General features: G+C 41.7%; 1 protein-coding gene across 24 annotated transcripts in view; it reads right to left on the reverse strand.

The window, feature by feature from the left end:
* The window catches only part of PTK2 (protein tyrosine kinase 2), a 168,616-nt gene that overhangs the window by 58,263 nt on the left and 94,104 nt on the right, over positions 1-16,249 (reverse strand). For 10 of the 24 annotated variants that reach the window (XR_013997441.1, XR_013997442.1, XM_081116801.1 and 7 more), the window contains 4 exons: positions 10,776-10,793; positions 6,698-6,754; positions 5,335-5,355; positions 4,180-4,277 (listed from right to left, as the gene is read on the reverse strand). Coding sequence is in view for 21 of the 24 variants with exons in the window: in XM_081116801.1 (XP_080972927.1) it covers positions 4,180-4,277; positions 5,335-5,355; positions 6,698-6,754; positions 10,776-10,793 (194 nt within the window). In the remaining 3 variants the exon portion in view is untranslated. Of the gene's footprint in view, positions 1-4,179; positions 4,278-5,334; positions 5,356-6,697; positions 6,755-10,775; positions 10,794-11,728; positions 11,810-16,249 lie in introns of those variants that run through there. The other 14 variants (XM_081116806.1, XM_081116793.1, XM_081116794.1 and 11 more) reach the window with 5 other exon arrangements.

Raw genomic sequence — 16,249 nt, forward strand, 5'->3', positions numbered from 1 at the left:
CCAATCAATCACTGGAGACCACAACCCTGAAAGGACACACCTGGAAAGCTGCTGAATATTATAATGAGATCTTTCCCTGGGACCTGCCCTAGATCTCCAAGCTTAAAACCATTAGGACGGACCTAGCAGTTTTGCGCAGTGGTTAGAGCGTTGGCCCAAGGATTGAAGGGTCCTGGATTTGATTCTGGCCAACGGCATGTATCTCAGTGGCAGGCTCCATCCCTGGTCCCAGTTGGGGTTCATGGGGGAGGCAACCAATTGATGTCTCTCTCTCACACTGATGTTTCTCCCTCTTTCTCTCTCCCTTCCACTCTCTCTGAAAAGCAATGGAAAAACTATCCTCAGGTGAAGATTGAAAAAATAAATAAAACCATTAGGACGGAGGACCCAGTGCTCTCCCTCCTGGGAGCATGCCTGTGCCTGTGCCTGTGCCTTTCCCTTTCCCGCTGCCCCCTCCCCCCACCCAGGCACCTAGGCCCAAAGGCCCTTCCTCATTCCCAAGTCCCAAAGGCCCTTTCTTTGTTTGCCTTTATAACTTGTTTCCTAAGCCCACTTCTTCTAGGAATTGTTTCTTCTACTTCTGTGATTTACCAAATAAATATTTTCTTATAGTTCGGGTCTTGGCTCTGAATTCTTTCCTAGCCAGAACCCAAGTACCGAGGTTACTGAACTCAGGTTTGGTCTGACCCCACGGACTAACACCAGTGCTGTTCCCGCTGCCTACAACAAAACCACTGAGTCATGCTGGCCAGGACTTAAGATATGGTTCTTAAAAACCTTCTTTAAAATATAGGCAACATTTAGGGGGAGAGACGTTTCAATGTCTAATGAAAATGCCTCTATGGTGTGTACTCTCCTACATAAAGATTATGATTAGGCCATGGCCAGTGTGGCTCAGTGGTTAGTGCATCAGTCCTTGCACAGGGGGGTCACGGGTTCAATTCCCGGTCAAGGGCACATACCTCGGTTGTGGGTTTGCTCCCCACTCCCTGATGGGGCACATGCAGGAGGCAACCAGTCGCTGCGTTTCTCTCATATCCATGTTTCTCTCTCCCATCCTCCCTCCCTCCCTCTCTCAAGAGCAATGGAGAAAAATATCCTTAGGTGAGGATTAAAATAAATAAAGACTATGATTAGGTTCTGAGTTAATAACAGCTGGTAGACATTTAAAAGATTTTAACAAATAAATCTAGAGAAGGAATGTTCAAGAATAAATGAGAAAAACAGACTTAAAAATCAATTTTTAAGGCGAGAATCACAATGAGAGAATGTGTGTTTATCAATTGATGCTCAAATAATAAAAAATAAGCCTGATAACCTTGCCTAATAAAGAAAAGAAATGTACTAACGAGCCTTTAAACTTCGTCGTTACTGACTCTTAGAATGGAACTCAGAGTCCTGACCCCAAGGCCTACCAGGCCCTCTCAAAGCCCCAGTGCCTTGCTTCTCACTTTCCTCTTCCACTCCTCTATGGCCTCAGTGGCGTCCCTGTGGCTTCTTCCCCCCACTCGTCCCTAGGGGGAGCTTGTGGGCTGTTCCCTTCCTTGCTTCAGGTCTCTGCTCACGTCACTTTATCAGAGGCCTTTCTGATTATCCCATGGGAAGAGCGTCCCGGCCTCCTCTTGCTCATGCTGTGTCTTCTTAGAGCATTTCTTGCCCACTTGGTATTTAGTGTGTTTGTTTTTGTCTGTGCCCTTGTGCCCAGACAGAATTCAAGTTCTGTAAGTAGAAACTTTGCCTGTTTTGTCCATTATTATGTCCCCACACTTAGCTGTTATGTGGTAGATGGTAATAATTGCTGAAAGAATTCATTAAATCTCCATTAAGTAATTAATAGTGTTACAGGCAGAAATATTAACCATGCTCTGTTAAGCATGATTGTTCTGTTCTGATTAGAGAAAGCACATTCTAACCTGGCTAAGAGCCATAAGCCTGGGACAGTTGGAATGCGGTCCATTCTCCTTAACTGCCATCATCATAGAAAGATTAACCACCTTGTCGCCAAAACAAAGTGGTCCCAGAGGTGCCCCACCCTTTTGCAAACCCCCTAGCCCGCATTTCCTGTAACCTGTAACCATTATATCCATTCTTATTCCTTTTGCCCACTTCCCCATGTAATCTTTGTCCTTCTACTCAATATTAGCAGCTGGCTTATACGGGGTGGGGTAGAGCAGATTTTATGTGAATGACCTGCTGCTCTCTCCATGCTACCAGCATTACTGGAATAAATGCTCATATATGATTCAATCCTGTCTGCTTAATTGGCTCAAGTAGTGACAGGCATCCGGGACCCATCTGTTGTCCAGCTTCAATAGTAGGTTCTTGCCCATGATATCTGTGCTGAGATACATTCTGACTAGTTATTAAGAATCCTTGATAGAACGTTGTTTGATCTTATAGAACAGTACAGAGCATAACCTGGGAAAAGGATTTTTAATAGGAACCCAGAGAAATGAAGGCGCCTTTGCACTGTAAAATTAGACTCCCACATTAAAAACAAAATAAATATCTACATACAATACATATCAGAAAGATATTCAACAACAAAAATGTGAATCCTGGTATTCCTCTGGGGGCAGGGTTTCAGTCAACAAATATTTAGTAAGCACTGGACTATGGACACTTCAAAAATTGTTCTCCATATTTTCACAACGAAAATGGATTGCTTATTTTACAGGTGGATGAAGTTGATCTTGGATGTTACTGACTGTGGGAACTTCAGAATGCTTGCCTATTGAGAATTTTAGAGATGAAAGGAAGTTCAGAGACCATCAGGCTTAACTGCAATAATTTAGAGTCAAGGAGCTTCCCTTCTCTTCTGTCTCAGAGTCGGATAGAGCCAGATCTAAAATTTAAGTCTTTTGACTAAATTTAGATCCAGGGCTCTCTCCACTGCATTTTGCCTCAATAAGCAGAGTTAAGAGAATTAGGAAGATCAGCAATACAGATGTAGTAAAAAACAACTGGAAGAGAGTTGTCAGCTAAAAATATAGAGCAAATGATACCATTTTATATAAGCACAAAGGTAAAGACATTTAAAACTGAACTGCAGCATTATTTATAATAGCCCAAAGTGGTAATAACCCAAATAACCACCAACTATTGAGTAGATAAACAAAACATGGTGTGTCCACACAATGGCATGTTATTTGCCAATAAAAAGGAGTGAAGTTCTGCTACATGACACAACGTGGGTAAACCCGGAAACCACTGTGTTGAGAAAAACCACCACAAAAGGCCACACATAGTATGATTCCACTGGTATGAAATGTCCAGAATAGGCCAAAATATAGAAACAGAAAGTAGATGAGTGGCTGCCAAGGGCTGGGGGAGGGAGCAATAGGAAGTAACTGCTAACAGGAATTTCTTTGGGTGGGGGGTAAAAAAAAAGTTCTAAAATGGACTGTGGTGATGGTTGCACAACTCTGTGAATATGCTAAAAAAACACTGAATTGTACATAAAAGAGTGAATTTTATAGTATGTGAATTATATTTCAATAAAACTATTAAATAATTTTAAAAATTCACTTATCTCAGTGGAGAATTTGGGGAAAATTAATGTTCTTTTCTTGACAATGCAGGTAGGTGGGAATATTAGCTAAATACTGTTAACTTTGGTCATCTACTTGTTAATTCCATCCAGTGGGACAATCTTCTATGGAATCTACAACTGTTGATAGGAGATGAAAGAGTAAAGTGATAAAAGACAGAGTCAGCCCTCTAGGAGCTATTTTGCCATTTTTCATTTTTTAATATATTAAGGAAGTTGACATATATGATGAGCTTAAAAAAGTCAACTGCAGTCCTGGCTAGTGTTTCTCAGTGGTTAGAGCATCAGCCTGAGCACCAAAGGGTTGAAGGTTCGATTCCTAGTCAAGGGCACATACCTGGGTTGTGGGTTCTCGCCCTGCCCAGGGCAAGGTGAGTGCTGGAGGCAACCAGTCCATGTGTCTCTCTCACATCGATGTTTCTTTCTCTCTCTTTCTCTCTCTGCCCCCCCCTTCTACTCTGTCTAAAAAGGAAAAAAAAAAAAAATCTTCTGGTAAGGATTAACAAAACAAAACAAAATAAAACAAAAAAGCCAACTGCAAATACCTTGAAGAACTCAGGACTTACAAAGACAAACAAGTGGCAATTTAAACTTAAACAGTCAAAAGTAGTCCAAACTTTTGGTCTTACTGGGCTCAAGTAAATGCCTTGATGGACGTCTCCAAACTGGCCTTCTCCAATACACCGTCCAAGCTCTATTCTTTCTCTTTGAATCTCATAATCCCTGGCTGCAAAACAGGACCCACACATCAAAAACACAAGTACAGCATTCCAAACGTGGAAACAACACTTGACACAAGTTCATTTCTAACACCCTGGAGTGAAACGTCACATGGCACATCTGTCTATGAAAACACTTTAAACACAGTGGAATTCTCTTAAATAGCATTTTAAAGGAACTCATGTAACTTTATGGCACTGGCTGAAGTACCAAACCATCAAGTTCTAATACAGGTAGATTTTTTCATATTTTTTAATGTCTGAGTTAGTTGATATCTATTTGATAGTTTTCTAAATAACTTCTCTATGTATTAAATTATATGCTTAATTAATAAGTACTATTAGTTCAGGTATTAACATATGAAGGCTCAAAAAGTTATTTAAAGCAATTATTTTACAAATAAATAAAGTTTGTAAATATGGAAGCAACAAAAATATTGTGTCATGAGTAACTACGTGTTTTAAAAGTTTAAGAGTGTCTCACTTTATTAAAGTCCTATCTTGATATTATTCATGGAGCTAAAAGAGTTTAAAGAGGTAGCTTCTAAAAATTAATTTCAAAATTAGACTTGGAATCAGGTTGAGCACATCACATAAATTATGAGTATTTTATATTTTGAGAGCATTTGCCTCAAATTAATATATTAGGTTGCCGATTTACACAAAACCAATTATTTAGAGGCACACAGAAAGAAATACCCACTAGGAACCTAGGAGATTGGTTCTAATCAATTCACTACTTAGTATGCATTTTGATTTCTCCCAGTCAGGAAAGTCGTCCCCGAAGCCCCTACCGCACATATCCCATTAGTGTGATCACCAATGGAATAAAACAACTTTCCCCTGGTTTATCAAATTACAAATCATGCAGAAATTCAACCCAAATTTAAGATGGTTATTTTCCTCTTTAAAATCACGTTAGCTAGTGTTTCCATTGGTTTAACAGAATGAGTAAACCCATGAAAAATAGTTTAAAAATAAAAGTTAACTGAAAACTGAAACATCCCATATCATTCCACAGATTGCAATTGCAAGCAAATAGTTATTTTAAAGGAATCCTGTTACCTTCATCTATTCCATAGCTTTCTGTATTGCAATTAAGAGAGAAAAAAATTGAAGACCTTGCTTAGAAATAACAGTAATTAGGTTAACAACAATAAACTCAGAGAGTACATGTCAATAATACTTGCTTTGTTAAATATTTTAACCATGAATATGAGTTAAAAAAAAGAACTAGACACAGGGAACTAAACCCCTCCGGTTAGTGCAATGTGACACAGAAATGCTCTCAAGTTCCACCTCATAAACTCCTTTAGGTAACTCATTTTTCGGGGGTCTGGATAAGTTACTACATTGGACATTTACTACTCAACTCTGAATAATAAACACACAAATAAGAATTTGGATTCTCTGCAGGAATGTACAAATGACAAAGTGGTAACTAAAAATTAACATCTTCCCAAATTGCTACGGCAAGTCAAAATGTACACACTTAAGTATTAGCTCTCGCCTCTGTTTCATGCCCCTCTCATCGTTACAGGAGAGCTCTGGAAAGGTGGCCCAGGGCCCACCCAGGATTATGTTTGCCTCAGCAGGCTGTGTTGTTTCTCTTTATTTTGGTAATAGCTCGTCAATGTACACAGTAAATCTAAAATTCGAGCATCTTTTAAAATATTTACACAACAGGGTAAAAGCACCCCAAACATTTATGTTACAAATATGTACAGCTCTACTGAAATCAGCAAGTCAACTGTTGAATTATTAAGGCCTCTGAAGCTGTAAGGTGGAATCCTAATGGGGCCTCTTTAAGAGGTAGATTTACAATTTTTTAAATGTGAGTGACATTTCAAAGGCATCTCCAGTTCAAGATCTGGGACTATAAACTCCAACCGGAGATCTGGGGCTTCCAGATTCTCCTCAATCAACAAGGAGTTCGACAGAGAGAAGCAAGACGCTGACATTTTTAGGCTACAGAAAGTCAGCTTCCCACACCTCCCACCTGGCTGCAGGACTGAACTAGAGCCCTTCTTTGTAACTGGTTAGTCTAGGGCAATAAAGAACAGCATTTCACAAGGGAAATGCAAGTCACTGAAGAGACATATTCAAAAAATTAAATATAGATGTTTTTTTAACTTTAAGTAACACTCATTTTCTACAGAAATTCTCTCATCAATAAAGGTTATATTATCACAGAGCCAGAAAGCAAGATGACAAAAAGCCCATAAGTAAACAGACGTATAGATATTTGAGTTTTAGGCACATAAAATGTAGAATTCTGAAGGCTGAAAAGAGAATTTGCTATGCACTCAATGAGGCATTAAAAACAGTTATGAAAAGGACAATAAGTATCTAAAGCTTTTCAATGTGAGCTATTTACAAGTTAAGTATCTGTCACATCTGAGCAAGAATGAATGAGAAGTCTGCTTACTTGAGGGCATGGTGTAGGTATCTTCTTCATCTATGATCTCAGCATAGTCGTCTGTTTCTGCAGAAAAGGAAACAGGTATGTTGGAAGAGGTTAAATATTGGACATCCTGGCCTGTGATATAATTTGAAAAGGCAAAATGGTATGCCTAAATTTCCTACTATACTGTCATATTCTTAAAACACTATTACTCCATTTTTGCTCACATGAGTCATTTATGGGGAAAAAAGTGACATCATGGTCCATTATGTTGTAAGACACAGACTTGTTTCTCAGAGAGCAGACAGAGCAGCTAACACAGAAAGTCCTTGTGAAAAACAGAAAGACATGAAGCAACTATGTATAGCTCCAAACCTACCATTGGTGCTGACGGCCACTCTCCCTCAGCCACAGCAAACATTCCAAACCACACCATTGTCCAAACAAGACTAGTTATCTCAAACACAGCACCTGATGTTACTCATAGTTAGACTCCACAGCATCGTCTCAATGTTCTCCTTTGGAAAACAAAAATGGCAGCCAATTTCCGAGGAGATTAACTAGGCTGATTTGCTCATGGTGAAAGCAACCCAGGAATTCACCTCTAGTAACTTTCTCACTCAGATATTTAAAGAGTATACATTAATGTTGAAAGGTTAAAAGATCTACCCAAAAGAATAAAATGAGAACAAGTAGCATATTAAAATGAGTTCTTTTCTGAGATGAGGGCAAGGAGTCCAGGGTTTCCACTTATTCCTTTCCAAGATGCAGCAACTTAAAAATCCACCACCAATCAATGGGGGGAAACACATGAAGAAAACGGCACACTAGCTGACACTTATACTGAAAAGTCTGGAAAGAGAGAAGCCTTCTGTTGCTGCACGTATGAGGATTTAAGTCGCTGGGTCAGATAAGGGGGCAATCCTTTGAGAACTATAATCTGACAGAGCTCTGTTTTGAAAACTCAACCTGGCAGCCCTGGAAACCCCAGAGAATTAAGAAACTAAAAGCTCTGTCTTCTTTGATACCATTATTACTTCATCCTGATATTAAAATGATAGAAACCAAAAAAAATCAAGACTATATAGTTTATACTCTCTAGGGTTTCAGTCGTTCCACACACTGCTATGTAATGACTGAGAGCAAACCGAGTTCCTGGGAGAATTCATTTTTAAATTTGTAATCATCAGAACAAGTTATTAAAGTAAAAAAATTTCAACTGGCACAGGGACCAAATGGAGCTTCAGCGTCACCTTCTGCACAGGTGTCTACAAGTGGCAGTGCCTGGCCTATTTCTCCAACGTTCTTGATACTGACTTAGTTCTATTCCTATTTTCCTCTCTTGGCTTTAGGATTATGGGCTAGTATGACACTGGCAGGAGAGGTACTTTCACATACTCGAGGGCCCCTGGAAAACTAGAGCCCCACCTGAAACTGACTGGACCTCCAAAATAATGGCAAAATAGAAGAAAAAGAAAAAGAGTAGACAGGCACAAAGACCTGGGCACAAATGAAGGAAGCAGATGAACACTCTCTGCTGATGACGGCCAAGAACATTCTCAAGAGCTCATGTATGCCAGCACCAGCAACACACAATTACCACTGCCATTCCATCCTCAGAAGAGTCCTATGGGGTGGTACTGTTCTCACCTCCCCTGGAAAATACATAATTTCCAAGGGTCCCAGAGCTAGTCAGTGAAGGCAGGTAGCAGAATGGCACTCCAGCACACGCCTTCCAGCACCTGTGAGACATGGATTGTTCCCTGAGGGATATTCTGGGACTCCCACCCTAGCCCTCTTGGGCACAGTTTTGCTCCATGGCTGCTCACAGGAAGGCTTTTCAGGGCCTGTGTACTTGGGAGACAATTTCAGGATGCCCAGCCCATAAGTTAACCATCTTGAAATAAACATTTTTAAAAAATAGAGGCTTCTAAAACCTTGGGCAACTTTATAATTTGAAAGGCTTGGTATCACAGTATGTGGTAAAATAAAAATGATACAAAAACATAAAAAGGACAGAAACCGAGACCTTAGAGATCTGCACAGATGGTACCAAATTCTCATTTTGAAGTGTGGTGAAGAGATACAAGGAAGTCTCCACTGTCAGTAATGACACACAGTGAGAGCTGAGGCCTGGGGTCACTGGGAGGGGCTCGGTCTGGAGTCTGGAGGGACGCAGCAGCAGACAGTGATAACCCTCACCGGTCATCAATGAAGGGACTGCACAAAACCTCAGGCTCCCCGACTTCTCCAGTGCTGGCCACCTACTGAGCTTCCCACAGAGAGGCTGCAGACAAGGCAAGTCTGTCATCATGTCCCCTCCGCTTGCCCGGCAAGGAACGGTGGCCCTTCCCCTGGTGGCACCGGTGTTAGCTTGGATACCTGCAATTCTAACAACTAGTTCCCTTGACACGCTTCCCAAGGCCCTCAGAAAGTGTGAATGGGTCATCAGTCCCACATGGTAACATCTGCACAGTGGACAGATTACTCGGCCACGCAGGGGGACTGACCAACTTCACAGCTTTCATTCACCTCGTACCTCAGACATGTCCTGCTCTTCCACGTCCACTAGCTACACGACCCAGCAGAGTCAGCAAACTTTCTGTAAAAGGCCAACAGTGCTGCTCACACAGCCTCTGCTGCTCACACTCACCTGTGCTGCTCACACTACGTGGGTAAGAGCCACAGACACTATGTGAAAGAACCGGTGACTGTGTTCCAATAAAACTGACTTATGGACACTGACATTTGAAGTTCATATAGTTTTGATGCCACAAATACTATTCTACTTTTGTTTCCCCTCCAACCATTAAAACATGCAATAATCATTCTTAGTTTGAGGGTCAATATAAAAACAGCAGGCGGGCCATGTTTGGCCCGTGGACCTTGGTTTGTGGACCCCTGACCTAGACTAAGTGATTAAAGGCTTAAGGCTCAGCTTATTTGTCTGTAAAATAGGGGTAACAGTACTTGCTCTGTCTAATTTACAACATTAGGAAATTCAGATGTGGGAACAGACATGAAGATGTTTTCACTACATAACCATTTGCTTTCACAACAACCCCACAGCCTCCGTAGAGACCTCTCACAGATAAGGACACAGGAGACAAGCATTTGCTCAGGTCACACATGTCAGCCAAGGCCAGGATGGGCAGAGGGGACCTTGGGGGGGCCACAGCCTGAGACCTGGCTACTCATACCCTGGTGTCTACGGATCATCCGTGTACGCACCTGCACAACAGTGAATGGCCACACACAGAAACTGTCCATGAGAGGAAGCAGCTAACCTGTCACTCCCAGGAGTCAATCTAGAAGTGAGCTTGACTCCCAGGCTGCAGGCCCCATGACAATGCACTTTTCCAGAGTCACACTGAGTTGAGATCTTTCACTGAAAGTGCTCTGCTCGGTATGCCAAAGTGATCAGTACCATCACCAAAATGAACGGGTAAAACTTCAGTAAAAGCAATCTTTCATTTAATCATGATAAAAATATACCCTCCCTTAATTTTAGTGGATAAACTCTGACTCCTTTAGTACAAGGAATATGAAGCTGCATGAGGCAGTGCACAGGTAAAAGGAAACGAGACAGTGAGGGTGATTTAGATTTCCAGTTGATCAGATGCTCCCTGCAACTGCTTAAGAAACAGGTGTCACCACTACAGCGGACATCTCCCTAATTACTTTAGTGTGTGTGACTCTTAATAATCGCTTTCACTCCTTCCTCTCCACTCCCGCACTCCTAAACTGAGAATGGTTACAGATTCAGTGCTTAGGAACCAGTGTACGTATCTCCGTCATTTACTGCTCTCAAGTGTGACTCATCTTGCTGAATGAGACCATTCGGACCACTTTTCCACAACTCTGGTTTGAATAATAAAATCTAGAAAATTCACCGTGAATATATACAACTCAAATTTACCAGTGAGGTGTGATGGAGACACTGAGTGCTCCCTTCCACGACAGAGCCCTAAACACCTTCTATGAAATCGTGTGCACAACCTCATTTTCCACATTGGTGCTGTCTTCCACTCAATCATCAACTACATTGGCATCAGTAAAAAACCATCTCACATTAGTAACATGAATGTAAAATAAATATTACCGTCCCCACTAACTTCATCTGCAGATCCAGGTGGCATGCAAAGAAAGGGGGGGTAGGGAGGAAAGGAAGGAGGAGAGAGAGGGAAAACACTATTAAAATGACAAGTAAATCAAAGTGTAAGGAAAACAAAAAATTATCCCCCAAGATCTACTTCAAAAGACAAAGGAAAGACTGTAGCAGTGCATTTACTTGACTTAAGGCATCGCTGTCAACACATTATACAAAGTCACACTGCTGTGCAATAGAGTTTAAATCGGTTTCTACCACACGAAATAAAATTGGATTGCCTCTCACAATTAAGTGTTAAAATGGCTTCTACCCCCCTCAACGGGCATTTGGACCCTCTTAGATAAAAATGAAAACAAGGCGTCATTGGTGTGTACGCTAAAGGATAAGCAGGGACCGCCCCATGGGCTCCTCCGGTGAGCCCAGCACGAGGCTGTGAGGGGCAGGCACACGAAACTGTGCTCCCAGGTCATTTCCACTTGTATTCTTACGGCACTTGGGAGAAATTCCTGCTCCGTTATTAGAAGTCTGCCTTTCTAGAACACTCTCCACGTGGCGTGGCAGCTTCTACTTTGCAGCACCCCTGAACAGCTGCCCAAAGCACAGAAAGCAGCATGCTCTGTCAGGAAGCCATGATGCAAACACTGTAGCTGTAGGCCCTGCACTACAACACCAACACCCACACCCACACGTGGAACCGGGAAGCTCCTTCTCGCCCTGCCATGCATCTACACATCAGCAAACAGGCAAACAGAGTCTTCTATAAACAGATCAGCCCAAAGACCTTTATGCAAACCCTTGCCCCATGTTGCTGCTGGGCAGGGGCAGCACATACGCAGACACCCCATAAAGGTACACTCTGCTCGGGACCATCTACAAGCATCTGGTCAGATCTCCTGCCTGGGCGCTGTGGTTAATAAGGGCCTGTGCAAATGTGAGTGCAGTACCCGTAGGAGGTTCGTGGGAACAGAAGAGCAAAGGGAGAAAGCGCTTAGCTTTCTTAACCTTATGCTGGCAGTGACTGACTCCTTTATAAAGAGGCAAGAGGAAAAAGAAAAACAGAAACATTATTTCAATACAAAAGAAACATGTTACATTTTAAGGCATAGCTATAAAAATTGCAATACTTTATTTGACTATTGACACATAATTTCTTACTATGATTGACTTGGGTTTGAAAAAACATTAATATTTTAACATGCAATTTCCTCTTTTAGCAAAGATTAGCACTAGATATAGAAATTTCTACCAAGATATAAGGAGAGTCACATGGCTCTGCAGAATCAGCCAAGTGAAGGTACAGAATCTTTACAAACAACAAAACTGAAACAAAATGAAACAAGATGAAAAATAAAGACCAATACATAATTCCAGGTTCTCATGAACATCTAACATTCAACCATAAAGAAAAAAATGCAGAAACTAGCACAGCAGATCCCGATTTGTGAAAGAGCTTTACAGGCAATTTCCCCCAAATCATCAACAAAGATAGACTTACAGTGTATGTGTACACTTACGTAAATTACCTTAACAAAAAACCCCCACAAACTGGTGATGAGGATGTTTGAATACACAGGTTGTAAAGCCCTCGACCCACTAGCATCATTTACGCATTCACTCCCTCATTCAGTTCTTAATGCTCATTTGAAAGTCAACTATCTCGCTCGGCTGGGCGTGGCTCAGCAGTTAAGCGGCAACCTAGGATCCAGGAGATTGAGGTTCGATTCCCGGTCAGGGCACATGCCCGGGTTGTGGGCTCGATCAATGACTCTTTCATCATTGATGTTTCCATCTCTCTCTCTCCCTCTCCTTTCCCCTCTCTGAAATCAATAAAGATATATTTTTAAAAAAGAAAAAAAAAGAAAGTCAACTATCTCTATAGCAAGCACCTGCTGGATCAAGAAGACACATCCTAGCCTTCCAGGAGCTCACAGCACAGTGAGAAACAGAGAAGAAACTATTACAGAAAGGTAGGGCAACAGTAGACATATCAGGGAAGTCAAACAAGGGATACACAACACAGCCTTTTAAGATGCAGCAGTGACATGTGACAGAAGAGAAACAGGTGGCATGAAAATTTAACTGCAAACCCACACGGATCCATCAAGAAAGATGAGGACATCTGGTGTGGGTCTAGGGAGAGTACAAGTCAGGGTCAAGATGACAACACTTAGGACATTATCAACAAGTTAGGAGCAGAACTGGGAAGTGGAACATCACTTAAGGCAGCATCAGGGCATGACAAGGTCAGTTCAAGTGGTCAGTGTGTCCTCTGATCTCTAGTCACACAAGTGACTGGGCTCTCAATTCCATTCCTTTCCTCATATGTTATGGTTTAGTGCTGACCATGTGGAACTTCAGCTCAGCCCCGAGTTCTGAGTAAACACTCCTTCTGGCAAACCATCCAACCTGGGGTGGTGATGGGAAACCCCGCTCTCAAGAGTGTTAAAAATCCATAAATTCCTAAGGAGGCTCAGAAAGAGAAAACCCCACCAAACAACATCATCTGGGGAGGAAGGCAACTGGTTGTTTTAAAAACTGGTTAATAGCCCTGCCAGCATGGCTCAGTGGTTGAATGGTGAACCATGAACCAAGAGGTCCCCGGTTCAATTCCTGGTCAGAGCACATGCCTGGGTTGCAGGCTTGATCCTCAGTAGAAGGCATGCAGGAGACAGTCATTGATGTGATGTCTCTCATCGATATTTCTCTCTCTCTACTCTTCTGCTTCAAAAAATCAATAAAAACATATTTAAAAACGAAAACACACACAAAAACCTGGTGAATAAAGGGAAAGAATAAGGCAGTCTTTCCTGTAGGAACCATTCCTCAGGGTAACTGAACAGCAGATGAGGGAAAGTTGTCTTTAGACCTAGTCCAGCTAAATAACCAACAAAGAAATGACAGAAGTCACAAGTCCCCATTCTGTGGCCCCTAATGGAATCCAGACATGTTCAGTAGCTGCTAAAGCCGTCAGTGACATGCTCACAGGAGCTTTATAATGGATGTACCAAATCTACTAACCGGTCCGAATGTCACAGAGAGGCAGCCAGGTGTCACATTTATCACCTATGATGTATGTAGTCTTGGACAAAAAGAACACCACTGAGCCCGTCTCTGATCAAACTTCTCTTGATCCGAAGGCCCAGCTTAGAGGAAATGCAGGAATATAGGAGCCTGACAGCAATGCACCCAGGACAACATCACAGAGATGGATCAGCCAGACCCAGAGCATAGGAAAAAACAGTGTGACACAATTCCTTTAACAGACAACTTGTAATCAGGAAGGGGAAAAAAAGGAGGCCTGGCTGACAGGTCTAGGAGGAGACAGAAGCAGTAAGTCCAACCAGCACTGCCAATCTGACTCTCGACTGAACAAACCAAGCATGAAAGTATGGTGATCAGAGGGATTTGAGTACTGAATAGAGTTGGTATTACAGAATTAGTCAATTTTAAATATAATATTTTAAAAAGAGTCCTTATGTTTTAGAAATATTTATAGATGAAATATGCCCTAGGTGCTTTAAAACAACTGCTGGGGAATATTTGTGTAAGTGGGTGGAAGCAGAGTAAGAAACATGATTGGCCACAAGTTTTCAGCTGCTAAATCTGGGTGATAAGTACTTGGAGGATTCATTATACAATTCTACCCTTTCTGCTTCTGAATGTTTAAAATGTCCCATGAAAAAAGTTTTAAAAATTAAACATTCAAAAGCATAATAATATTCATACATTCATATGGTTTCTTGCTTGTAAAAGTATCAAATATATTTTTGTCTTGACTCATGCAAGTTGATCTTAATAAATTCCACAATTATTATACAGCCACAACATGCTACAAACTAGAGGGGAAGCCATGAGTTCAAATTCTAGAATTTGTATTTTAAAGGTTTCACACCTTCCTTTAAAATTTTTCTCTTTAAAGAAATAATGAGGCCTTTTGATACTAGCAATATTTGTTTTTATGTTTAGCAAGATGATACTTGGGCTTCTCAGATTTTATTAATAAATTTTTAAAAGATTATTAAAGTTTACTGAAGCCCCATCCTGATCCAAGCCATGTGCCTGCTGTGACCAAGCTCCCTCTGTGACATGCACTCCCCCCCCTCCCCGCTGTGATCACACTTACAGACCCCTTATTAAAAGCACTGGCCTCTGGGTTCTAAGTTCTACCTGAGCTCTATAATATGCACAAGTTTCCTAAAGAAAAAGAAAACAACACTTGGTAATTAAGCTAAAAACCTACTCTAGGCCTCAGAATAATAAGCCCAAGGAAGCACACTGCTCTATATTAGATGTTTTTGTAGATCTGTTCACCTTACTCAGTTTTATAGGAAAAACCTGGTCTTGATATCAAAGATAAAACTCTCCACATATTGAACACCAACTGTAACTGTCTTACTGAAGATGTAATAACTACCTTTCTTTCCTTTGCAATGAAATATGAATGAGAGCCTGCTATCAAATCTCTTGAATGTCAGAATATTGCTTTATTTCCCAACCAGATATCCACTGAGAGTGGGATCCACCGAGTGCCTCCACAGAACTTGCCTCAAACCTCCTAGAAAGCACCCAGAACAATTTGCAGTAAGTGGTCACAGGGGATCATCTGGGAGACCAGGGACTCTCAGTGTCACTGCTGCTCTGAGTGTTCCTTTCTCCTTTCCCACTACTTGAATGCATTCCGCTAAGTCCCAGCATGTCTCCATACCCTGCTCAGGCATGGAGATGCATTTACGAACATTAGTAACATGCTGGCCCCCTGCAGCCCATGAGGCATGGGACACCGCCCACCAGCCCCAGCCTCAGCATGCCCACCTTGGCTCCACCCTGTTGGGGGCAGTGCTCAGTGACTTCTGAAGCTGGAGCACTCGACACACATCTGTCACACACGCATCACTAAAGTATCTGTGCTAAGCGTATCAGTACGAGCACAAATACTTCTGAGCGGGGCGTATGGGATGTTTGTGGGCAATAAAAGAAAAATGAGCAATTACACGTGCACGCTGGGAAACAAAACGAGCCCTGGCATCAACCAGGCAAAGCCCAAAGGAACTCAAGGCACCAAGCTAACAGGAATCAGGTTTCTTCTAAGTCAGACTGTCAGACCCCAGAGCTATGAGGAAGCTGTTCCGTTAGAAATGAGGCAGACATCTGAGAGCAGATTACATGTATGTACAGATGTATATGTGCGCCTGTATGTCTGTATATAGTATGCACTGTAAGACAGCAAACTTGGGTCCACTGAAGATGCTGTTTCCCGTTTCCCCATTTCCCACATCTTTCAATGGGGAAAAGGACACATATATTTTAAAAACACACCAAGGAAAGTACACCACACTCATCACACCAGCAAATAGTTAAGATAATGCTTATGCCAGTATCTTAACTATATTTTTAAAAAAGCAATATTCAAACACCATTTTATGTTAATTGTGAAAGACAAAACCATCTAAAAATGTTTCACATAT

Source organism: Miniopterus schreibersii, assembly GCF_964146895.1.
Source record: "Miniopterus schreibersii genome assembly, chromosome: 17".
NCBI lineage: Eukaryota > Metazoa > Chordata > Mammalia > Chiroptera > Miniopteridae > Miniopterus > Miniopterus schreibersii.